General features: G+C 34.3%; 3 protein-coding genes across 10 annotated transcripts; 1 reads left to right on the forward strand and 2 right to left on the reverse strand.

Annotated features, from left to right (window-relative positions):
- Positions 1-10,846: 10,846 nt before the first annotated feature.
- On the forward strand, positions 10,847-13,661 carry LOC147399155 (Saccharopine dehydrogenase). The gene is given in 3 exon segments (XM_086448601.1): positions 10,847-11,596; positions 12,850-13,030; positions 13,033-13,661. Coding segments are annotated over 3 exon segments (1,374 nt in total). The 5' UTR covers positions 10,847-10,912; the 3' UTR covers positions 13,542-13,661.
- Positions 13,192-18,138, reverse strand: EDL2 (EID1-like 2). 5 transcript variants are annotated; one of them, XM_086448605.1, is made up of 4 exons: positions 17,986-18,138; positions 17,843-17,893; positions 16,082-16,927; positions 13,192-14,489 (listed from the first exon to the last, which is right to left on the reverse strand). In XM_086448605.1, exon 3 carries the CDS (start codon positions 16,866-16,868, stop codon positions 16,119-16,121), a length of 750 nt encoding a protein of 249 aa, XP_086304731.1. In that variant the 5' UTR covers positions 16,869-16,927; positions 17,843-17,893; positions 17,986-18,138; the 3' UTR covers positions 13,192-14,489; positions 16,082-16,118. The 5 variants fall into 5 exon arrangements, with proteins under 5 accessions (XP_086304731.1, XP_086304732.1, XP_086304728.1 ...); XM_086448606.1 differs by lacking the exon at positions 13,192-14,489 and adding an exon at positions 14,620-14,900 and having other exon boundaries at positions 16,082-16,874; XM_086448602.1 differs by lacking the exon at positions 13,192-14,489 and adding an exon at positions 14,620-14,900 and having other exon boundaries at positions 17,986-18,137.
- A 1,957-nt stretch (positions 18,139-20,095) lies between these two features.
- Positions 20,096-23,744, reverse strand: LOC147399157 (uncharacterized). 4 transcript variants are annotated; one of them, XM_086448608.1, is made up of 3 exons: positions 23,563-23,744; positions 22,258-22,325; positions 20,096-21,911 (listed from the first exon to the last, which is right to left on the reverse strand). In XM_086448608.1, the coding sequence occupies exon 3, from the start codon at positions 21,863-21,865 to the stop codon at positions 20,450-20,452; it is 1,416 nt and encodes a 471-aa protein (XP_086304734.1). In that variant the 5' UTR covers positions 21,866-21,911; positions 22,258-22,325; positions 23,563-23,744; the 3' UTR covers positions 20,096-20,449. The 4 variants fall into 4 exon arrangements, with proteins under 4 accessions (XP_086304734.1, XP_086304737.1, XP_086304736.1 ...); XM_086448611.1 differs by lacking the exon at positions 23,563-23,744 and adding an exon at positions 23,347-23,539; XM_086448610.1 differs by lacking the exon at positions 23,563-23,744 and adding an exon at positions 23,329-23,539.
- Positions 23,745-25,425: the final 1,681 nt, after the last annotated feature.

The following is a 25,425-nucleotide window of genomic DNA, read 5'->3' on the forward strand; positions in this document are numbered from 1 at the left end:
ATTTTTTTATTTTTTTATTTTATTTTATAATTTTCCCTAATTTTAAAAACTTGTTCACATGTGAGATACCTATCATGTCTCATGATTTAAACATACAAGTTGGCTGTAAATAACTCAACAGGTCACGGGAGTGATACTAAAACTAAATGGGTTAATGTCTTAATCTATTCATGAACAGTTTAATAACTAGATTTGATAGGTGGACACAATTATGACACAAATCCAACTACGCCCCACTTCGTCTCTTGTATGCGGGTTGTGTTAAGATTGCAACCCTTACATTTGAATAAAATCTCTCACACAAGTTTTTTATTATGTAATATGTTTTTCGAAAGTGATATTTATAATTGATTATAGAGAGAGTCATCTATTTTCAATAACCTTATTTGGCTAAAAGAAATTATGAATGTAAGATTGTCTCACTAATTATAATCCAAGCTGCTGAATTTTTATCCTCTTATCTATCTTCCTTAGGCAGATTATGCTTGGATACCATGAACCTCCCAAGTGACCTAATGAGTATTATTTGTAAGGATGGTAATAGGTATATCTATGAGAGAATGTAGTCCTTTTAATTCTGGTTGGGAGTTGCCTAACCCTCTCTTAATTTTCCAAAAAAAAAAAGAGGCAATTTTGAAAATTGATTTGAGGAATCAATTAAGTTGTCAAATCCACTGAAAGTACCTTTTACAAATACTACTTTGGAAAATATGCAAGTTAGGTGGCCACTTGTGTCAAGTCAAGCATGAACGTGACTATTTCCCACAACCTCGGTTTTATTTGAAAATGATATTGTAAATGATAAAAATGCCCTCATGTTCAACTTCAAAGGAAATTACTTATTTTTCTTCAGAAAATTAGTCTGTGCTTCCAAAAACCAATCATGTACAAGCTCTTCAACCTTAATGTATACTCTTTTTAATGTAATGAACCTTATCCCGAATCAATCAATTTCGACCAACTTTTCACCCTTTGTGTGAAAACCCAACCTACTTTAAAACTTTTGTATAAAAACCTTGATTTTTCTATTCAACTCTATTGTTTCTATTTAAAAAATCATATTTAATTTTCTTCCAAAAAAACCAATTATCGTTCAATATCTTCAAAGTCTATGTTAAAAAAATAATTTTAATCTTATTTATCGTCTTTTGTTTTCTTCTTAACCTTAAATCTTTGTAGAAAATCTTAAATTTTTTATCCAAAATTCCATGGATACTTTTCCCAAAAATCCCAACTTGTTCTGGGAGTTGAAGGTTGAAGTACATACAATCTTAAGGTTGAAGAAGACTAATTTTTTAAGGAAAAAATGGGGGTTTTTCATTAGGTTGAAGATAAGGGTATTCCCATCATTTTGAATGAGAGTACTTGTTGAGTTGATAGGTAGGTACACTAGTCGTTGAACAAACTTATTGTTCATGAACATAAATGAACCTGCAAGAGGTTTTTTTTATATAGAGTACTAGAGTTTGCTAATGCCTATAAAACAAGTATACATCCTCTTTGGGGGTTAAGGGTGGTAAAAATAGAAAAATAATAAAGTTGGAGGGGTATCATTAAAAAAAATCTTTAATTAAGGTTAAGGGGGCAAAGAAAGGAAAAATAATAAAATTAGAGAGCTATTATTAAAAAAAGGGAGTAAAGGAACATCCTCTTTAGGGTAAAAGTGAAAATATGATAAAGTTATAGGGGATAATATTGAAAAAGGGGTAAAAGAAGAAATTAGAGGGATATTATCGAGAGGGGTCGATAGCAAATACAATAGATGAAGAGAAAATGTAATAAAATGAGATAGTATGGATCTCACTCCAATTTATTATAATTAGAGTCAGATATTTATCTCTTATAAAATTGTAGTTGAGTAGGATCCCACTCTAATTTATTATATAAATTAGAGTTTGTTTGTGCCTAAGCATCCTCTTTGAATTAAAGGGGTAAAAAATATATAAATAATAAAATTAGGAGGATATTATTGAAAAGGGGTGGGAAAGGGAGGGGAGGGAGGAAATACAATAAAGTGAGGTAATGTGGTTGCTACTCTATTGTAGTTGGAGTGAGATGTTGAAAAAATATGTTTTTTCTACATGATCTAAGAGTTTGAAAATGGATGATCATTGAACCTTAAATTTCAATCTGCTTTTCAATGGTGTATTTGTGAATTCTGGTTGACATGGAACTCTCCTAACCATTAAAAACCACTACACTATAGAGGTCCACTCCGTTTATACCCTCGCAATTGCAGTTGGAGTGGGAGCTACCGTTGTGTTATACAGATAGAAAACCTAAGGAATTAAACGACAGTTTGGGTTCAATATTCGTTAGACACCTTTTCGGCTCATTGGGCTCGGTCCCATCCACTTCTAAATTAGCCATGTCCCTTATCTCTATCTCTTTCACTAATATATTTTAATAAAAACTTTTTTCTGTAAGTGTTGCAAATATTTTGAACGAAAATGTGTTCTATATACATATATTTCTATTATTTACAAAAGAAAAATGCTTCAAATAAACTCAAAGTATGACTGCACCTTGCATAAAGCCACAGTGCATTTCCTCAAAATAGGAGTCACACATTGGAGAAAATTGATGGTTTTTTTTTTTCATACTCTTGTGCAATATTGTAGTGCTACATCAAGTGTTATTCCAAGTCATTGCAGGAAGGTTTTTTTTTTTTTTTCAAAAGTAATATTGTACATGTACCAAAATACCCTTATTAAAAATAAAATAATACTTGTCATGTTTTTTAATTCCAAAATGTGAGGTCACGATTCTTAATAAGATTTGAGCCAATTTTCAACAAATAAAATATTTGTTGAATTTGTTGGAGTATTCAAGAAATTTTAGGTTAGCTAAAACAACATTTGTCAAATTTTGACAAAATATGTTATTTATTTCAAAGAGCATTGTTGGAGATGCTATAAGACATCCTCAAAGCCTCACAACAAAGTTGTTACAACCACTATTGAAAATGGGTTTCGTTAGGAACTAAGATTTGGAGGGAATGAGCAGAGTGTTCAACACATGTCCTTTGGAGGATTGAGGTGGTCCACATATTAGTATTTTAGAAATACCCTCGTAAAATTGGTGATATTAGGTTTACCCCGTTGCAAAATGATAGATTAGGTTTAACTCCTTGACCATTAGTTGATGTTGCCCTTTTTTTTTTTTATGGTTTAACAGTGAAATTTTAATCTAGTAATTTAAGTATTTAAAAAAAATCATAATTTCATCGTTAAATCATCATGAAAACGCAACCTTCAATGGTTAAGTTTTTGGAGATAACCATCCACATCCACCCATCCATAATCTTCATTCATATGAGAACTATTTTTCTTAATTAAGGGAAAGTCATTCAAGTGAAGGGTCCCTAGTTTAGTAAGGGAGAAAAAACTTATAGAGTTGCTTATGATTCCACTAATCCATGCAATAGTCTTGCTTAGATATTTATATTAAACGATCTTTCTTTTGATAATATTAGAGAAGGAAAATAGTTAGAAGGAGAGAGAGAGAGAGAGAGAGAGAGAGAGAGAGAGAGAGAGATATTAGCTGTATAATCTTTTAAACAAATCTCTAAAGACAAGGTCCTATCAACCAATTGAGAAACTTTCATCAAACATCAAATCTAATCATAAGAAAAAAGTGAGAGTTGCAAAATTCTCAAAAAGAAGGTCAATCGATTAAATCGACAAATTAATTTGTGATTCATCGATTAATCACTTAATATGATAACATTTTTACCCTTCAATCTCAATTTTTTCTTCGTCAATCTTAAAATTTTAAGAATGAAATAAGATTTTTATGAAGGTTGAAGATAATGGTTTCTGGGAAAAAATCCCAAAAACTTGCACCCACCATTTAGTCTCATCACACCCACTTACTCTTTTCAACTCCTTCAAACCCTTTCAATCTCAAAATACCCACCTTTTTTTACATTATGCACCCACCACCCCACTACTTTTTCTTCCTCGTCTTGTCTCTCTCTCCTTTTCACACACAAACACACACTACTTATTTGCATTTATGAGGGTTAATTTTAATTAGGATTTTGTGATACAAGAAGTAATACCGTTAAAACTTGTAAAATATATAAGTTAGAAATGATCATAGAAACCTCAACTCCCAATTTAGAGATTATGAAATCTCGACCAAAAAAACAAATATATATATATATATATATATATATGGAAATGTTCAACACCCTAAGTTTTACCACACACTTTAACAAATGTTTTTTGTCCTACATGGGTTAGAAGTTTTGGAATGGGCTGATTTTTGGTGAGGATGATCTCTATGATTAGAAGATCATTCTCCTCAAAAATCAGCCCATTCCAAAATGTTTAGCCCCATGTTTACATGTTGAAAAATCGTGGACCGTCCATTTTTTGTAAATCATTTTTGATAGGGTTAGAAGTTTTGGAATGAGCTGATTTTTGGTGAAAATGATCTCCTCACCATAGAGATCATCCTCACCAAAAATCAGCCCATTCCAAATCTTCTAACCCATGTAAGACAAAACACGTTTGTTAAAGTGTGTGGTAAAGCTTAGGGTGCTGAACGGGACCCATATATATATATATATATATATATATATATATATATATGAAACTTCATTCAGTAGTTTGGATGATTAAACACCCATTTTAATTTATTCCTTAATAACTCAATGTATCAGAAGACTTGGAGCAATTACAAACCATACTAATAATAATAAGAAAATGTGATTGTCTCACATTTTTGACGTGAAGAGTTCCTCTAACTCTTGAGTTATATGAAAGAGAAGCTTGCACAACTTGTGGACTTAGGTCTTTAAAACACGAGAATGAAAGTCAATGATTTAAGATCAACAACAATGAACAATGTTTGAGCATATAAAACTAAGAATATATGATGGCACCAGTAAAAATCATAGTTATAGAACTCGAAAACTCGACTCAAATGTCCATCAAGTGGAAAATTTGTGAGTCAACTCGGAAATGTCGAATAAAAATATATTAAATTATAAATAGTTAAAAATATTTTTTAATAATATAATAAATAAAAATATTAAATAGATCAACAATTCATCTGAGTTTCAGACCCATTGATTTTTGGGAGTAAGTCAGCTCAAAATCCAATTGAGTCAAGTAAACTCGGACAAGTTTCAAGTCGACTCGATCGATGAGTTTTAAAACTATAGTTGGGACAATGAATTGTTTCTGATGATGAAGATGGTACTTACTTGAGTAGTAATGATAGAAGCCACTCCGTTCCATCCTCTCCTGCAATTGCTGAGACTACAAAATATGTTGGAACAACAAACAACTGACCAGCAATTATCCTCTCATCAAAGATGCGTTGCCCATCGATGCCCACCGCTTGAACATGTCCACTCCCTCTCACAATATAAATCATCTGCAAAGCCGAATCAGAAGAGTACTCTGGAGAGAAGATAGCATTCCCACGAAGCTCCACAAGTGCAACATTGAGCCCCATTTGTCATTGACGGCAAGCAATGCAGCATCAATGCTTAAGACAACATCTTTATCAAGAGCTTTGTTAGGCTTAGGCATATTTTGTGATTCATTGAGTTTGTTGGCATTTAACGAGTTTGTTGGCATATTCTTCATTTAAATTCCAAGCCTTGCTAACAAATTCGGTTGAGAAACCATTTAAGATACTCTTAGCTCCTGTTAAGAGGAAATATGTGAATTGTGATCTTCGTTAGATTAAGATTGTTTTTAATTAAATAGAGTAAGTTTATTTTAAGAATTCTAGTTGAGACTTGAGATAGGAGTTTAATTGGTTTTCTATATAAAGACACCCACTAGCATGAGTTAGTATGTGCTGAATTTTGCTTTAGAGATGATAAAGTTTTATACTATTTTATTGTTCTCTCTCAACTTCTCTACTCCATCTTCTACGTGTGGTGTAACGTGTGACATTTGCTTTTCTTTGTTTTATGTGTTCGCAATAATAAAAGCTTTAGTAAATTTTGACTCCACTGCATAGAAATCTTAACAATTAGTATAAGAGTGGGACAATTCATTGGGAGAAAATTTTCGGCATGGCCACGCAATGATTTTATTGAAAAGAAAATGACTGGTGACTTGAGTTTCTCATTTTTACTAAAGCTTAACAACTCCAACTATGATGAATGGAAATCATATGTGGAGTCCTACATGATGGGTCACAAGCCCTAAGACGTGATGTGAGGAGACAACATGGTGCCCCTAGAAGACCCTACATAAAAGACAAAGTGGAACGCTAAGGTTGGTAGAGCTCTCTATGCATTGAAGCAATCCGCGAATAATGACATTCTAATTCGTATTTCGGATGCAAAAACACCAAAAGAGACATGAGATATTTTTGCAAGTCTATTATCAAAGAAAAACATATATCGCCTTCAACAATAAGAAAAAGAGATTGGAAGTCTAGAACAAGGAAAACTTTCGGTGGTAGAGTATTTCATTCGTATGAAGACTGTGCGTAAGGAGTTGTCCCTATTGGATCCAGAGAATAAAATCTTGGATACCAAAATGAAGAGATTCTTGATCAACGGTCTACGACCAGAGGATGAGACATACGTGACTTTTATTGCCGGGTGAGAGACAAGCTTCTATGGATGAGTTAGAAAATTTGCTCATTAGTCATGAAATGGTGCTCGTCAAAACTAGTACCTTAAAGACTGAAGACAAGGAAGAAGCCATGTTTTCTAAAAACTCCAAAGGTAAGTGGTGAGGCAAATTCAAATTGAATCACAACAAAGGCAGATAAAAAAACGGGGGAAATACCAACGTCAACGGAAAGAACGCCAAAAAAAATACAAGATAAGAAAACTAAAAAGTCGTGTTACCGCTATGGAAAATCAAGGCACTTTGCCTGTGATTGCAGAGTAAAATTGATTCATGATAAATTAATATAGTGACTGGAGATTCTCGATATGCAGAAGCTAGTAAACAAAAGGGAACTAGTGATGAGAAAGATTAGGATCAACAAGAAAATTATGCATCAACTACTTAAACACAAGGTTTATTTACAACAACCACCACCGCGACATCGAAAAACACGCATTCACAGTTATGGTGGAAGATCAATATGATAAAACTAATCTAACTTTAGTAAATTGCACATCTAAATGGAATGCAACAATTGACTAAATCATAGACTTGGGTTGTTCAAACCAGATGACAGATGATGAGAAGATGTTCAAAACCATGTATCCATATGATGGAAATCGAGCGGTTGTGACAACTGACAATTCACAATATCCGGTAAAGCATATGGGTGATGTAGAAATCGCAACGAGATTTGGTGAGAACCGATTACTACAAAAAGTCTTCCATGTTCTTGGAATGGCGAAAAATCTATTATATGTTCCACAGATAACTAGGATAGTACGCCTTATTCGGACTCCAAGATGTGAAGATCTTTGAGAATATTAAAGTAAATGACATACCTGTGATAAAAGGAATGTGAGTGAAGTCTATGTACATAATGTCAACAAAAGAGGCATATATAAAAAAGACCATAAATAACGAGACACCAGACCTTTGACATGCATGGTTAGGGCACGCAGGCTACAAAAAACTCCATGAGATAGCGAAATGTGAACTTGTCAGAGGACTTCTAAAATTTGATTATCATTCAGACACACTATGTACATGACTAGTTTATGACATTGTAATTAAATTAATGCATGTTGTCTTGCCCAACAAATGCCCTCATTTTGCTTGAAACTGCCCAATTTGCCATCAATAGTATGGGTTGGGTTCGGGTTTAAGGTTTTGACACGATTACTAAATGAGTTGGGTTTGGGTTCAGTAAATTTTCATAATACCTTTAACTCAACACGACATGAACACAATCTGACTCAACCCATTGTCACCCTTACATATAAGTAAAGTGGTTCACTTAACTACTCAGATTGTGATTATGTAAATAAAGCAACTGTATACATGTCAGCGCCTGCACTGGCTAACATCTCCATACTAATAATAAATGTAACGTGGAAACATTGGCACGACATTGTAATTAAATTAGTGCGTTATCTTGCCCAACAAATGCCCTCATTTTGCTTGAAAATGCCCAATTTGCCATCAATATTAAAGCGTATCTTTCATAACTTTTCAATCGGGTTGGCAACAGGTCGGATCGGGTCATGTAGTGCTGTGTTGTGTTGAAGCAGGGGTATTCTAAAATTTACCCAATCCGACCCGACTTGTTTAATAATTATGTCAAAAACTTAAATGAGTTTGATACATTTATTGAATAGCTACTCTAACCCAACTTGTGTAATTCATTTAATAAAATTCTAGCCGTAAGGAAAAAAAATATGTTCCATTTCCACCGACAAAAATAGTGCTAGGGATTGAAGTCTAGATATATACTTGTGGTAAAGATAAAACCAACACCGATGGAGAGAATAAATCATGTGTATCCCAAAAAGAGACTATGGAAAAAATCTAATGTACACATACTTGATGTGGTGCATACGAATAGTTCTACTAAGTAAAAAAATTATGATAGAAACAATAGAGAGAGAGAGAGAGAGAAGTGAAAAATTGAAGAACTTTATATAAAGTGCATTAATCTTTAAATTAAAAAAATACCTTAAATCATAAGTAGTTTAAAAAAGAAATGAAAAAATAAATCAGTTTCGGATACCCGTCGGATAGAACCTAATGGTTCTAGTTCTTATAAGTTTGATTCCATTTTAGACCTAACTCTAATCAATTCTAAAAGGGAATTGATATTTTCGGTTTCGAATCAATTTCGATTAAATGGGTACCCATTGGCACCCCCCTCACCACACACACACCCCCCTCTTCTTCTTCTTCTTATTTGCATCTACAAGGGTTTTAACTAGGATTTCGTGATACAAGAAGCTATACACTTAGAACTTGCAAAATAAGTTAGAAATAATCATGAAAATCTCAACTCATGGTCTTGGGATTAATAAATCTTGACTTAAAAAATAAATCAAATAAAGTTTCAATCGGTAGTTTAGTACCAATAATGCTAAAAGAAAATCCTACTGAATCTATGTGAAAGTACTTATTAAACTTTTATAGATTGCTCAATAGACAAGTTTCTATTGAATTCTTTCAAGTAGATTTAATAGGATTTTACCGAGTCAAAATGAAATTTTTTGATAACCTTTTTGATAACCTTTTTGTCAAACAAAAAGTCAACCTATTTTTAGGTGGGTGTAGAGAGAATTTTTTTTTTTTTTGTTATGGTTAATTTTGTTGTTACACCATTTTTTATTTGGCTCTTTAACAATATGATTTGATTGAAAGAAGTGGAAAGAAGAGAAACCCAATAAGAGGAGAGAAGTGAAGAGAAACTGAGTTTCTCTCCACCATTTTGGATTGACAAGAGAGAAATTGGGCTAGGTTTGGAATTTTAAAATATCTTAAAAGGGATCTAGTGGTAGAGTTGGATTTATAAAATATTTTAATAGGGTTTCTCTCTACTTTTGGAGAGAAAGAAAACTCATCTTTTTTCCTTTTCTCTTCTCCCCCCATGGAGCAACTTCAAACAGTCTCTATATCTCTAAATATAGAGATAGAGACCTCCAAACCTAACTCCAACTAGTCTCTATATCTCTACGCCCTTTATTCCACTATTCATGTCTCTAGATTTGTAGACCAAGTGGAAATTCTGAGATGGTCTCTATTTCACTATTAATCACATATAAATATCAATTGTGTCCCTACTTTTTTATATAAATGTCATTCTTGACTTTCATTTTTTAATCAAATATGTTTTAAATATAATTTTTGTCCCTTACTAATTTATTATTATTATTATTATTAAGTATTTAAATTCTTTTCATTAAATATTTATAAATTATTTTAAAAATAAAATAAAACCAACTGTTCGATCAAATTCGACGAAAATTTGTAATAAAATAAGTTTGATCAAGAATATTCATTTTTCTGAACTTTTCTTTTTTATTGAAATAAATAAAAAATAATAGTTGATTATTTTTTTATATTTAAATTGGGTGTAACAAGTAAAGTTGGGTTGCCAATAGCAACTTTATGATTTTTTAATGCTATGAATGGTGAATTAGAGACATGAACCGTGATTTAGAGCGTGGTACCCATTGAAGTTCATTTGGCTCCGCAGAAAGCATCTTCTCTAAAATCAAAGTAGATGCTAATATAAAGACAAAAAGTAAAGATTTGTCTTGGAGTTACTCTTAACAATCCAAACAAGAGAAATGGAGAGAAACTCATTTATTTTCTATTCTCCTCTCCATTTGACTCAATCCAAACACAGCGTAAGTGGACGTAAAACACAAATGTTTGATCCAAGTAGAACACCCCTCTTTGGGTACTAATCAGAGGCTATATGCATCCACCATTTATGCTTAATGAACCCACTTAAAACACAATTTGGGAGTCATGGTTTTAAATCTCGGTTTCGCATATCGTCTCGTCCATGCCAGATATCAAGTTGTCTCGAATGAGTTTTTCGATACGTTTAGAAAACAAAATGGAAAATGAACATGGGGTTTTATATCTCATCCAAAATTTTAACTTGTCCATCAGGCTCATCCATGCCTATTATCAAGACGTCTCGGATGATACGTCTCGGTCTCGGACGAGTTTTGAAACCATAGTTGGAGTCATAATTTTTAAACTGGTTCGAGATTCAAGATGTATCACCCGAGTTAACTTGGTATTGACGTTTAACGAGATCAACTCATAAAGTCATTTTTTAATCGAGATTTATAACTCACATTCTTTTTTTTTTTATTTGACTCACAAGACGCTTAAAAGTATCGAAAAACTCGTCGGGCCTGGACGAGACGGTGGGCGCAAATAGCGTGAATCAAATAATAATTTCCGAACCCAAACTTTCTTACAATGCGGTACGGTCACCCAACACATCACTCTCACCCTTCGACAATTTTTTGCAATCAAACATGGACGAAGAAGAACAGCAACTATTACCAGAAAACCCTAACCACTATGACCTAATAATCTTTGGTGCCTCTGGTTTCACAGGTAAATACGTAGTAAGAGAAGCTCTGAAATTCCTCAACACCCCTTCATCTCCACTCAAAACCCTAGCTTTAGCTGGTCGAAATCCCTCCAAATTGGCAGAAACCCTAAAATGGGCATCTCACCCAACAACTCCACCACCCATATCCATCATCAAAGCCGATGTATCCGACCCATCTTCCCTTCGAGGCCTTTTCTGCAAAACGAAGCTCGTCTTGAACTGTGTCGGACCCTTTCGTCTCTATGGCGAGCCTGTTGTCTCTGCTTGTGTTGAAGTGGGTTGTGATTACTTAGATATATGTGGGGAGCCTGAATTTATGGAGAAAATGGAAGCAATTTATCATGATAAGGCGTTCGAGAGGGGATCATTGGTGGTTTCGGCTTGTGGGTTTGATTCTGTTCCTGCTGAATTGGGGTTGATGTTCAATTCTAGGCAATGGGTATCGCCTGCTGTGCCGAATCGGGTGGAGGCGTACTTGAGCTTGGAGTCAGAAAAGAGGATTGTTGGGAATTTTGCGACGTTTGAATCAGCTGTTTTGGGTGTTGCCAATGTGGGGAAGTTGGTGGAGTTGAGGAAGTCTAGACCCAGAAGAGCTAGGCCGGTGGTAAGACGTTTTTTCTTTAATTTTCTTTAAAAAAAATTAAACTTTTTGATTGATAAGAAAGAAAAGATGAATTTGGATGGAAGTTGAACTATTTGAGCCCAAGCATTCTTTTAAGGAAGGTCAAAAAAAAAAAAAAACAAGATGTCTTTTTGGGACTTTGGTGTTAATTGTTACAAGATAATAATTTTAAAATTTGCATTTTGTTTTTGTTATGGACTTCCTTGGGAATTAGTAAAATTAAACCGAAAATTTTATACGAGGGTAATAAGATCAGCTATGTTTTATGGAGTTCATTGCTTGGAAATTAAGAAACCATGTATAACTAGATTAAGTTTAGCGGAGATGAAGATGCTAAGATTGATAATTGGGAAGATTTTGATAGATAAAATTAGAAATGGATGCATTCGTGAAAATGTAGGAGTAATGTTAATACATAATAAATTAATAGAAAGTGTAGATAGAGAAGGTTTTTCATGTGCAACAAAGACCGATGACAGCTTTAGTTAGAAGTAACGTGCAAGTTAAATGTTCCGAAAGAGGGAAGGACCCCAAGCAGACATGGATTGAGATTTTGAGAGTGGATATGAACACATTTGAATTAATAAAAGACATGGCTTTAAAACATAAATTAATTGAATGAGGAGCTGGATACTTACAGTCCAACTCATGATTTTGGGGTCATCTTATTCATCTCGAAGTGTTTCTATCTTGTAGGAACCCTTTGTAAAAAAAGTATAGGGCATGTCTAAGTTCCTGACTGAGTTACAGGGGAGTTCTATTTGATCATTCCACAAGATTTTGGTGCATGTGTTGTATCTCTTAAACCTCTAGTGGGTGTGGTTCCCATACTATTACTTTATCTTGTTTGAATCTCAATGTCACGCACACATTGCTTTATCACCATTGTTATTTAAAACTATGCCTCTAGTTACATCAAATTGTGAAGAAAATTTGCATCCCATATAAATGGTGTTGTCAATTCTATTTCATGCCCCATACTACATAGATTGTTCTTGAGGACTGTAGCTGATACGGTATGTTAGATTACAGTGTATTTGGTCGTATTTTTTGGTTAATATTTTTATTGTGGTGTATTTCAATTGGGACAGGAGACAATTGTTTGATTGTCAAGATCCACCATTTGATTTTTCATACCTGAGAGATGCCCTTGGAAGTTCTCATTATGATTTTACTTGGTTCATGGAACACGGGTTGTATGGTTTTTGATGTATGAATCCTCTATTTGGTTGCAGATTCCAGGGCCCCCTCCTTCCCAAGGAGCAATAATAGAGCACCAGAAGAAAATTGGACGTTGGGCTGTCAAGTTACCTTCGGCAGACTCTGTTGTTGTCCGAAGGACACTTGCAATTCTGACCGAGAACCCGCATGGCCTTCCTGGGGTTAATGAGAGTGACGAACATGTGGAGAATAGGAAAATTTCTGGTTGACAGTGAAACCTGCCCATTTTGGAGTGAAGATAGCATCCAAATCTCTGCTGGGTGTCATTCGGAGTATCACGGTTGGGATCTTCATTGGTCTCTTTGGAAAAACTGGATTTGGGAGGTGGCTTCTCTTAAAATTCCCCTCAGTTTTCACCCTCGGATGGTTCAGGAAGAAAGGACCAACAGAGGAAGAAGTGAAATGTGCTTCCTTCAAGATGTGGTTTGTCGGACAAGGTTATAGTGACATTAGTCTTGCATCACAGGGAAACAGAAAACCAGATACTGAAATAATTACGAGAGTCATGGGACCCGAGATTGGGTACTTGACCACTCCGATTATTCTACTTCAGTGTGCACTTATTCTGTTGAGCCAACGTGACAACCTACCCAAAGGAGGCGTGTTACCTCCTGGGATTGTTTTTGGCCCAACGGATCTCCAAGAACGACTTCAACAGAATGGAATATCATTTGATCTTATCTCAAAGACTGCTTACTCTGCCTGATTGTGATAATCTTCAGTAGATGTTTGAAGCTGTTTGAACAGGAAATGAAAAACCTTAAATAATCACATGGAACGTAGGTGCACAATAAATGAAATGCTTGCACATTACTTTTGTTTCTAAGTTGGCCTTGCTTATGTGAATGACTATATAGCTTTGGTAAGTTTATAGATGGCTTGGGTCTGATTTTTTGTTTGTAGGTCAAACCTTAGAGAAGTTCTGAAGGTGCTGAACTTGCCTGAGTTACATATGCAACTTTCTTTACAGAAAGACTCGGTTATTTAATGGATGATGGCGTCGGTGTTGGTTTTGCAAATGTGTTTTTGGATTTGTATGCACTGTGTGTAATCTTTGGTAGTTGCCAAAAATTTTCCTTTCACGCTGCCTCCGCAGATATGTTAAAGGAGCATTTATATACAATTTAGCCTTGTGGATTAGAGTGAAAATCACCGATTTGCTTTATTCCCCTTTTTACCTATCCTACAAGACCTCAAACAAGTTAAACCGTAATTCTATTGTTACTTTCCCTATCACCCTCTCCAAACTCACCAAAACTTTCTCACCTATTCTCAAATTATCATTTTTCCCAAACAAAACACATTATTAATCTTGATCAAGTTTTTAGGCCAATGATTGGAGAAAGTTTGGCAATGTTTGATATAGGAAATTACGATTCGTAATGGCAAGTGATTTCTTTGTCTTAACAAGTTTCATCCATATACCAAAAATGAGAAATGATAGGAAACAATGAAATGTTATGATATTGATCTAGTTCAATATTTAAGTCCGCATAAGAAATTTGGGAATTTTCTTCAGCCAGAGTTGGAGATTTCTCTGTTGGACCACACCGTTGGGTAATTCTGATTGGAGTGTTATAGAACTGGAAATCCCTTTGCTGGACTGAATCATTGGATCATGAGCTGTTGGTTGCAGGTTCAACGAAAATGTCATCTACAACCGTAGAGGTTATTAGAGCAAATGGGTCAGAATGAGAATTAAAAAAATAAATAAATATCACATCTATGAAATCCATTCAATTTAATTATTGTGGTGTTATAAGAAAAGATGAGGCAACACAAGCTCAACAAAATAAGTGGTATTGGACATGTTAAACCAGTATTCAAGTGCATATCTAGGCCATACAATTTACACAAGATTACAAGGTTCAGAGTAACAGAAATATAGATACACTCGAAGACAATGGAAACAAAAGGTCAGCACAAGATTTTTGTAAATCCTTCAAAAGTAAATAGTGAAATCAATGGTTGTGCACTGCCAGACAGAAGTTGAGGGAAGGACAGCTGAGGCCAAGTCTGATCCACAGCACAAATGCGCAATTTCAAAGTAACCACAATTAAAGATCTGTTCAAGAAAGAAATTATCAATAGTCACAATAACTATAAATAAAAAGGCGTTAGTCTATACCCTTTTTGTACTCCCACATATCAATCCTGTATAGACTATTTTGAAAACCAACCTATCAAAATTACAATTCATCCCAACATTATTAATCCTATTAAGGTTCATTTTAACTAAAAGAATTGGAGCTTCTTGTCTAAATCATTAATATTTTACAAAACTACTATTGTCAGAATGGACTAGTTTTTAATAACAACGATCTTCTTGTTGATAATAATTAAATATACAGTTGGATCATCCAAAAGGTTATCCATATAGGATCCACAAATAGGGGTATAAACAGGGAGTAGGATAGACCAACTCTAGAGAAAATAGCATAGCAGTATAATTTCTTCATATTACTAACAAGGAAAATGCTTGTCTACTTAGGGACATTAAATCTCAACAACCTTCAAGTCTTTCATTAAAAATGAAGAGGAACACTGTTCCAATATGGGAAGAAGGAAGCTTTGCTTCATGCCTGATGCTGCACATTTAAGCACAGATGTAGAAGTTTGGGATTTTCCCTTCAATGGGCTCACTAAGGCATTAACCTTTTTGGACACCTCTTGTATGAGACGTATGCCTCATTTTTATATTTTCTTCCCTGTGGCATGGCCTTTCCCTGAGGTGTGCCTCAAAGCATAAGCCTTGCATGCCTTTGAAAACACTGAACTAAAGATAAGCTTAAATCCTCTAAATCTCCCATCCTGACATTTGCATTAATTTGACAAGGTGGCATGTGCAAACATATGTATTTGAAAGGCTTATTCGTAACTTAAAATTTTAATTAAAGGATGATTTTGAAGATTAAATAGTAATAAGGATATTTTTCATAATTTTGAAAATTAACAAACGAGATTTTAGGGATGTGCGATTGTAATTTACTTGGTTTTGACTAAAATGACCCTGATAATGTTAAGGTGGGGGCATTTTTGGAAACCAAATTTTGGAGTCGAACCTCTTCTGCTCCACATTCTCTCATTATAATAGTAAAGAAGAAGGGATTATTTTCAATCAGCACTAAAATTACTAATAAATAATGACACCTACAGCCCTCTATTTGGAAAAAAAAATCATTTTTAGCTCTTTCAAAAGCTTGGTGTAGTTTTCATTTAACTTATATAAAAAAAAAAGACACTTGCCTGATCATGATCTGATACTTGAGTCTGGTTCCAAATATCACTCCACCTCGGATGCCTCTTCTGAATCAGATAGTGGTAGAAGGGTACAGATACCAAGCATATGTCCGTTAAGGCACACGTAATACTCAACGCAATCATCATAGGCACCCAACCTGCGAGACGCACTCGGCGGTATCATTTTGGCTTGTAGCATACTCCATAGCTTCGCCTTGCAATACGGACACCCCTCTGTTGGATGGAACTTGGCTTCCCTATCAATCAGCATTTTTCGAACCTTCGATGCCAAAAATGACTTGAAAACTCCCCGAAAGAACCCCACATCACCCTCATCTCCCTGGTCAAGATGCTCACAAGGGTCTGACACATACAACACATCTGTTCTGCATTGCGGTAGAAGAAAGCTTTTCCCCGACGTCGCAGAAAACCGTGTCCTATAAACGAAGTGACCCGGGATTTGAATGTCATTAAAAAGGCCACCTCTGTTGCATCCTGAACAGTAAATGAGAAGTTTCCCAAGTGCCTTCCAATTCCCGTCAACAATGTGACTACCACTAGATTGGAGATCGACCATCATTTTTGGGGCTCGTACTCGACAAAATTCTTTCCATAAGACCCTCTTAGCGATATCATCAAACCATTTGCAGACACAAGAAAAATTTGCAATCAACCTCGGATTCCAATTCAGTTGTTGAAATATCAGGAAAATTATATCTTCGCTTAAATGGGAATTTGTGCATGCACAGCTTGCTGAGTGTGTGCAACGGTACTGCTTCTTTACCATATTCATTTCCACCTAAAGTGATTGGACAGATTTACACTATCACAAGTCCCGTGTTGACACACTAACTGCAATCATCTCAGAAAATTAAGAAATCTAATCACTTTAGATTCACGGCCTCAAAGTAAATGGAGATGGCTTCAATTACTAGCATGGACTCTAGAACTCAAAGCTTAAATTCTGATTATTGTCATTAGAAAAACTCAAGGACGAAGATGGACCCATTTATTTCATTCTACTAATACTTACTACTGTAATATCAAAAGGAAAGATGAATATAGAAAGCTTAACCATGATTTCTACTTTGTATCACAAATCACACTTACGGCTACAATCACATATACAAGAGATGGGACATGAAATGGCAATTTTTTACGTCTTTTCATTTTTTTATCCAATTCATAACCATAACACTCTTTCATTTCAAAGTCACAAAGGTCTCTCAAGTTTGAGGAAATGGTTGGCAACATTTCTATCCATAATTTAGAGGGACAAATCAGTGCGACATGTGGCTCAATCTCAATGGATCGTGACAGCAAGGTCATTCCACTACTTAGAAATGTAATTATTCATTAAACCTTGCAACAAACTTGCTACCTACACTACCTTAAACCGAACTCTTTCAACATCTTTCATCGGCAGGCATAATTGTAAACTTATAATGATTCTTTCTTTTCTTTTTTTTAATCCCGATTCGTAAAAAAAATGAATTTCACATGATCTACAGAAATGCAACTTATATAAGGCGATTACTGTTCAATTTTTTTATTTTTGGAGAAGTTGCAGAAATTTCTCAGAGTACAAAGGTCTGCATGTAATTCCTCTGAGAATTAAACAGAATTGCAATAAATTCTATAAAATAATAAAATAAAAAAGCAAATTAGGAAACCCTAACTCAAATCAAAATCAACCAAAACAATCGGCTTCAAATAAACAAGCTGAAATTTCACTTATTTATAAACAGATTAACAGAAAATTTTCACCTCAGAAGAGAAAGTTCCACTTTTAATCTTGAGAAAACCCTAGCAGAGCTGCTGCATGAGAGAAGAAAAAGAAGAGGTTAGGGCTTTTATTTCATCGAAGGGCAATTCATAAACACGAAAGAGTGGAAATTTAACAAAAAAACCTTGTGAAAAGCTTCGAAATTTCTCCTTTTCACTAGGGGTGTTTTCGTCCAAGATCGCGCCCATCGATTGCTGATCATTCCCTTCTGCTAAACACAGCCCACCACAGAGTGCCAGATGACAGGACATGGAAAAAGGGCAAAATGAAAAAAGAAAAGTTCTATTGGCACCCTAACTTTTACTTATTAAAACCTTTATTTATTAAACTATTTATCACACCCTTATTATTAGATTAAAACACACCATTCAAACACTAAAATGTTTGCTTGAAGTTATTCACGATGGGTGTCCGCACCGGTGGGCTCTACAAGTAGGAGCTAGGCAACTGACCTTTTAGAGCATTATATGTCGTCCAAATCCTATGAGTACATGCAATACCTCACAAATTACACATACCAAGTAAGTCGGGATAAATCTTTGACGAAATAGGGATTTTTTCTAAAATATACGCAATTTATATCAAAATTCCGGTTTTGATACGATGTTCATTTTAGTTTCCAAACAATGAATTTGTTGATATTAAAAGTGATGAACTCACGAGTTTGTAGATTATGAAAGTGATGAATTCACTGAAAAAACATACTTTAAAAATTAAAATGAACATTGTACTAAATTCAGAATTTCATCATATTCAATACATGAAATGAAGATTCACCCCTAACAAATAAGAATCTAGAGAGAGAGATAGAGGTTCTATTGGCACCCCAACTTTTACTTATTCTCAATCAATGATTTTTTTTTTTTTTAAGGAAGATGATTTACTACCTGCGTTGGATACTAGCTCCATCATTGAGTTGACTTGGCAATGCATAGAGAACTGTTGATTTTCTAACTTGTATCTCAAGGAAATAAATCTAGGGTTATCTGTGCACTGCCATGTCAACTCAATGTAAGACCCAGTGTCCAACGCAGGCAAGATAGCATGATTCTATTTTTAATGAATGAATCTTCATTTCGAGCGTTGAATATGATGAAATTCCGATTTTAGTACACTATGAAAAAATTCCAATTTTGGTACACTGTTCATTTTAATTCTCAAAACATGTGTTTTCCAATGAATTCGTCACTTTTACAATCAACGCATTCACAAATAAAATACTAGCGATTTTGCCTTATCAACAATTTCATTGATTATAAAAGTGATGAATTCACTGGAAAAACATGTTTGGGAATTAAAATGAGCATTGTACCAAAATTAGAATTTTGACACAAGTTGCGCACATTTTGGGAAATACCTCTTTTTTAATTGTAGTGTAATAATTAAAGTTGGGGTGCCAATAGCAACTTTAAAAAAAAAATACATTATGTATTTGTATTCTTCGGATTGAGGATCAGTTAGGGTTCGGATTAGGATTGTTTCGGGGCAGATAAGATTTATACTTTCTCCAATATGAAAATGGTTACAAACTCAAGGACCATGTTAAGCCTCATGGACGACCACTTTGAATCCATATCTATATTATTACCACTCGCTTGCACCTTAATACTTATGATGCATCATGAATTCTTTGAGAAAAAAAGACCAATTGAGCAACAATAACAACATAGTCTTATTCCAAAGATTTTGGGTCAACTAAACGAATCTTCTTCCTCCATTTCACTATATCTAAGGCCAAATCTTCTGTTATTGAGATTGACTTCATACATGGTTTTACTATATCCATCAACGTTCTTTTGGTTCTTTCTTTCACTCTTTGATTGAAGATGATATTTAGAACTTTTGGGATAAGGATTTGATTGGTGGTGATAACATTGGTTGGTCATCAAATGGGCGTTGACTCTTGGAGGGTAATTGAAGGGTTCTTTCTCATTACAAGTGGCCAAGTTTTTACACTGGTGGCCAACTTGCCCCCTCAGATAAAGATAAGAACACCTACAAAGAAGGAATGAAAGCGATAGGGAGACTTCATCTCTATATATAATCTCACATGTAGGACCTTGTAGAGTTCAACTCATTTCAAATGTATTTGCAACACCTCACTACCTCATTTCTCATTCATTTTATCCTTCCTCCCACTCTTCTGGAACCTTCGACGTGCACAATCCTTCCACGTAATAAAATTGAGAGCACAAAATCAAATTAAATATAACCCACAAAAAGAAAGAGCGATCTCAACCACACAACACCACTTGGGCTTATTTTTGTTCAATGTAGATACATATACAGATACAAATTAATCTTTCATGAAGTATGAGAAGGATCACATTAGTACAACAGATTACGGGGGGGGAAAAAAAAAGAGAAGCAGCATAACCTCAATTCCCTAGCCACAAGAAAACCATTTAGTTCTTTTATCCAAGCTTCCTCACTTCAACAACTGAGCTCTCTTAATTTACACACTGTTACAACAACTTCTCAAGCATGTACATTCACTTTGATGTCACCTAAATTTTTTGTTATTTTGAAATTCTTTACAAAACCAACTTAAGATAAGAAGAGAAGAAAGAGAGACTTGTTTTGCCAACTCAAATAGTATTGGTAGAAGACAGTTTACTCTCTTGGAGGGAAATAATTGTTTCGAAAGCACCCACCAAGGCCTTGACTTTGCTCTTCCTTGCCTCAACCAGTTTACAAGCTGTCTCTTCAATTACGTCGTTAAACAAACCATGGGCGTCTTTCTTTCCATTAAAATCTTGGTGCCTAAGAGCAACCTTTTTGGATTCTGCCTTGGTGTTGTTCGTGTCCTCATCAACCGATTCTCTCCTTTTAAAGCTTCTCCTCCTCATGTCACCCTTACCATTTTGGTTAACCCCTAACACTCTTCCTTGCCTGAATTTGAGTCTCCTTGGACCATTGTTCTCGGACGGAAGGTTAACCACCTTTCCTCTCCTGAAATTTAGCTTCAGAGCTGGGTCTTGATCTTCAGGGTGTACCAGTGCAGCCCTTCTAGCTCTCCCCTTGTATTCCTCCTTAAAAGTTTCGGTTTCATTCTCACTTTCAGTTTCAGTTTCGTCGTACTCGGAGATAGAGTTGTTTTCTTCGCCAATTGTAATTTCTGACTCTATGTGCTCTTCTTCCTCATGCCACGACAATGATGGAGAAGATGGTGAGGATTTCGATATAGATGATGAATGTGATGTTGATGTAGATGATGTATGAGTTCCATTTGCATCAAGAACAAAGCTTTTGTTCTCAGGTTTCAGCTCGATGACGTATAACGTCTTTTCCTCGACATTTTCAGAGTTGGGTAGTGTGGGTTCAGCTTTTCTAACCATATTTTTATTCTTTAGAGGAGAGGCAGCCTTCAGAGTCCTATATCTTCTAGTATTTAAGCTTGCAACTCTGTTGAAAGAAGGTTTGGAAGACAATGAAGATGTCGGTAACACCACCACTTTCTTCTTACCTATTTTGGAGGTCCCAATATTATTGCCCAACTTGATATCGGTGTTTCTTCTATCAGTTAGACCACCAGAAGGATTCGAAGGACAAGAAGGTAACTTCACTGCCATATGCTTTGGTTTCAAAGCAATTGTAGTTTTTGCTGCAACATCTATTTTCTTGGCACGTGACGAGGCCTCTCGATTAATGATTCTGAGTGTAATAGGAACTTGGGTTTTTGGATCCAGTGAAGACTTGGGCTTGACCAATGGTTTCTTTTTTTTGTCGGCAAGAGTAACACTTTTTATTGGATTAAGGCTTTCATCTGGTGTAACTGTAATTCTTTTTAGTATGGGACGCTTTCCCTTTGCTTCGAAAGCATGGTTCCTTCCATATTTGCAGAAATCATGGCAGGAACCCGTCGAAGCTTTGAGATAATGGGGGAGAATCTTTTCTCCACTCTTTGAAGTACTTGTTCTTCCTGTTGACTTCCTTCTCAAACTACCATCTTTTGGCTTATTTCTATCTCGGGTCACCGGGACCTTGATCATCTCCTCAGCCATTAATGATACAAAGGACAATAATCTACCAAAATTGAGAACCCAAATCCTGCAACAACATAACTGTTGTTTAATAAAAAAAGAAAAAAGCGGGAGGGACACCAATTTTGGGGTGTGGTTTTTTTCTTTTGTTTGGAAATATGAGTACCAATGTTTGGGATGAGTTATGGGGAAACTCCATTTGCAGCTTGACTTAGAGCTCAAAAACTTCACCAAGTACTTGAAATTTCAAAAATCCCGTACTCAAAAAAAAAAAAAAAATTTAAGCATATTCAGCCAGATTTTAAGTTGAAATTTTTGAAAATACCCCAATCTAAATCATTCTCAATCAACTCAAGTTCGAGCTAGTTTATTAGATTAAACAATTGCCAAGAAACAAAGGGTAGAGAACTCACCAATATCAAATATGATTTTATTCTGAAGTAGACACTCTTTTGAGCTCCAATTTCACAAGATTGTCAACCTGAAGGCAACCAAAAAGCAGAGTTAAAACAGGACCAACTGTGTAAATTGCAATAAATAAATAAATAAAGGAAAATCACAAGTTTGTAATTTCATGTTCATGGAATTTTAAATGAAAAATAGAAACTAAAATTATGGGACTTTAAAATTATTTCTTCTTCCAGGCTAAAAACACTCAGAGACCTTTCATGACATGAATAGTTATGCTTTCTAGCTTAAGAAAATCCCAAAATTGTTGAACAACAACAAGGTTTATTTTTTCTTATAAACAAAACTTAATCAATCTTAACAAATAACACAAAAATACAATATTTCCTAAATTAAAATCTCCCAAGAGATTACTTACAATAGTCTACCACCAATAATATTGTACAAAATCTGAATGCTTCTACAATGATGAACAGTAAAACATGGTGATTTTGGTGAAATTTTCCTATAAAATTCAAAAAAATACCAAACATCATCATGCTTCTCCTCATTTTATGATTTTCTTCCCCACAAAATTTTCCTTTAAGAACATTGGTAGAAAAAAAAATCATTTTTTATCACGAAAGTAGTCGAAAGACTTCCGAATTGCAATCATGATAAAGACCTTCTGCACTCTTTTACACTAAGCAAAAAAACTAAAATCAAATAAACAAATAAAGAAGAGGCAAAATTCTGCAAAATCTTTCCCATCAGAACAAATAAATTTGATAAATCACCATCAAGATCTTGCCTTCCTAGAATTATCCTAATCAGAAGAACAAACAACCACCCATTTGACAAAACTTCATTAAAATCAAGCCTCTGAACAATCCCATAAACCACAAATTATAAAAAAGATCACTTAAATCATTAGGAAGACTTCATTTCTTCTGAATTAAATCTAAAAATTCAAGAAAAACACCAATCAAGATCATACCCTTCTACAATTCCACGCACTAGAAATGAAATAGCAACACAACCCCTTTAAATTCTATCAAAAAGCTCTGTTTTTAAACTTGAAAGAAAATAAAACCCACCAAGATCACACCTCACACCTGTATGTAATTCCCTCCAAGAAAAAGAAGATAAAAAAAATTAACCAATTTCAGCTATAAAAAAGGCTCCATTTTTGTACTCAAATCATAAAGAGGCATGAAATAACTCATCAAAGATCCCATTTTTCTGTAACCCCATGTGAAACCTATTGAAGAGAACTCATTTTATGGGCTAATTTAATAGAGAAACTTGAAGAGACCACGTCAAGATCATACCTTTCTGCAACTCCCTAGACCGGAAAGTTAAGAAAAAGCAAACCCAGTTGAAGTCTCTTCGAAAAATATCTGTTTTTGCTTCAGAGATCGTGCAAGCAACTATAGCTGTTTTGGGTTCAATGTGCTTTACTTCAGAGGGTCTAACTAAGAAAAGATTGCGTGTTTGTTGCGGAAATAACTAAAAAAACAATAAAGAAATTTGGAGAGAGAGAGAGAGAGGCAAAGAAGGGGTCCACAGTTCGAACTTTGAAGTCTAAAATGTGAACACTCTTAGAATGATTCGAAGGGACATATAGACCAAACTTTTGTTTTGAGATCGAGATGACAAATCCGATATTAGACCGAGTGTACCAGGTTTGATTTTTCAATATCAAATAACTATTTTATTAAAATTTTAATTTTTTTTTTATACTTTGAAATATTACAAGGTTTTTTATAAATTAGATTTTGACTAAACATTTACTAATTACAAAGAAACTTTGTGATCGTGGGTTCAAAGCCTGGTTTTAAAACTTATTTTGACTTCTCTCTTGTCCATGAACAAGACCGAGTCGCCTTGGACAAGATTTAAAACCATGGTTTCAAACTTGGTACAAATTACTACACAGTTACTCACCCCTGAAGTCTCCTCTTTTATTATTTTTTTCATTTTTATTTCAATTTTTTGTGTGTGTGTGTGTATTTGTATAGTATTTTTTATGTCCAATCCTTTTTTAGGTATTTTACTAAATCATGCACAAATTTTTTATTAATTATTGGATTAGTGCTTTTTCAATGGGTTCAAAATCCACCTTCACCCACTAAATACAACCATTAATTAAATTGCTCGCTTATTAGGAAAAATAAAATTCTATCCAGTTTTACTATTACAAAGAAGGATGATAGTAAGTGGTTAGACCAAAATTTGACATCCCACAAATGCATTCAGAATGGATTTAAACTTACTAATTAAAACAAATAAAATTGCAAATGTAATATTTTCATAATAATTAATTTGTTGAAACTAAAAGAAATACCCTTTTAATATTTAATATTATAATGAGATAAGGGTTTGATAATATTTAATATTATAATGAGATATGGGCTTTTATCTCTGCCCACCTAATTATCAATAAATCGTGTTGGAGTGACCTCAAGATTATACCTCATATCCTACATCTTGACATGAAAGTGTGTATAAACCATAAATGTTTTTTTAGCTCATATATAATATATACATATATTTATTTTAATATTTTCAAAATAGTCGTAGTGGGGTAATACAGGATTTAGTGTGATTCTCACAATTCTGATGTGGACATGCTTACATGCTTACATAACCATAAATGATTTATACTCGTATCGCAAGGAAACACATCTATGATTATGTGCATATCTCACATCTGACTTATGAGAGTCGCAGTAAATACCCTGTGTCATTCTAGCATTTTCCTTTTCTTACCATTAATAGAAAGTATAAACTCCCCTAAAGTTAAAACAACTTCCCAAAAACCTTACCTTTTTAAAGTTAGATACAAATTATTCATTCACAAAGTTATTTACTTTTTAAGTACTAAATTACCCCTACCATCAATGATTGACAATAAATTGCAAAAGAACAATAAAAATGTCCAACACCATTATCCTTTCACAAGTTATTTACCTTTAAATCCAAAATTACCTTCGTCGTTTCATTGATCTGAGCATAAATTGCAGAAAGATGGTATATTATACAAAAATGTCTAACACAATTAGATTCTTTATTTTTCAAATGGATCGTTAATATAGTATTATTTATATATTTTAATCATGATAGACACCTTTGCATTTTTTTTTTTTTGTCATCACACCCTACCTCTGTTTTTTTTTTTAAACATTGAAGCG

The sequence above is a fragment of the Akebia trifoliata genome, chromosome 7 (assembly GCF_017979445.1).
Source record: "Akebia trifoliata isolate Shusen 1 chromosome 7, ASM1797944v1, whole genome shotgun sequence".
NCBI lineage: Eukaryota > Viridiplantae > Streptophyta > Magnoliopsida > Ranunculales > Lardizabalaceae > Akebia > Akebia trifoliata.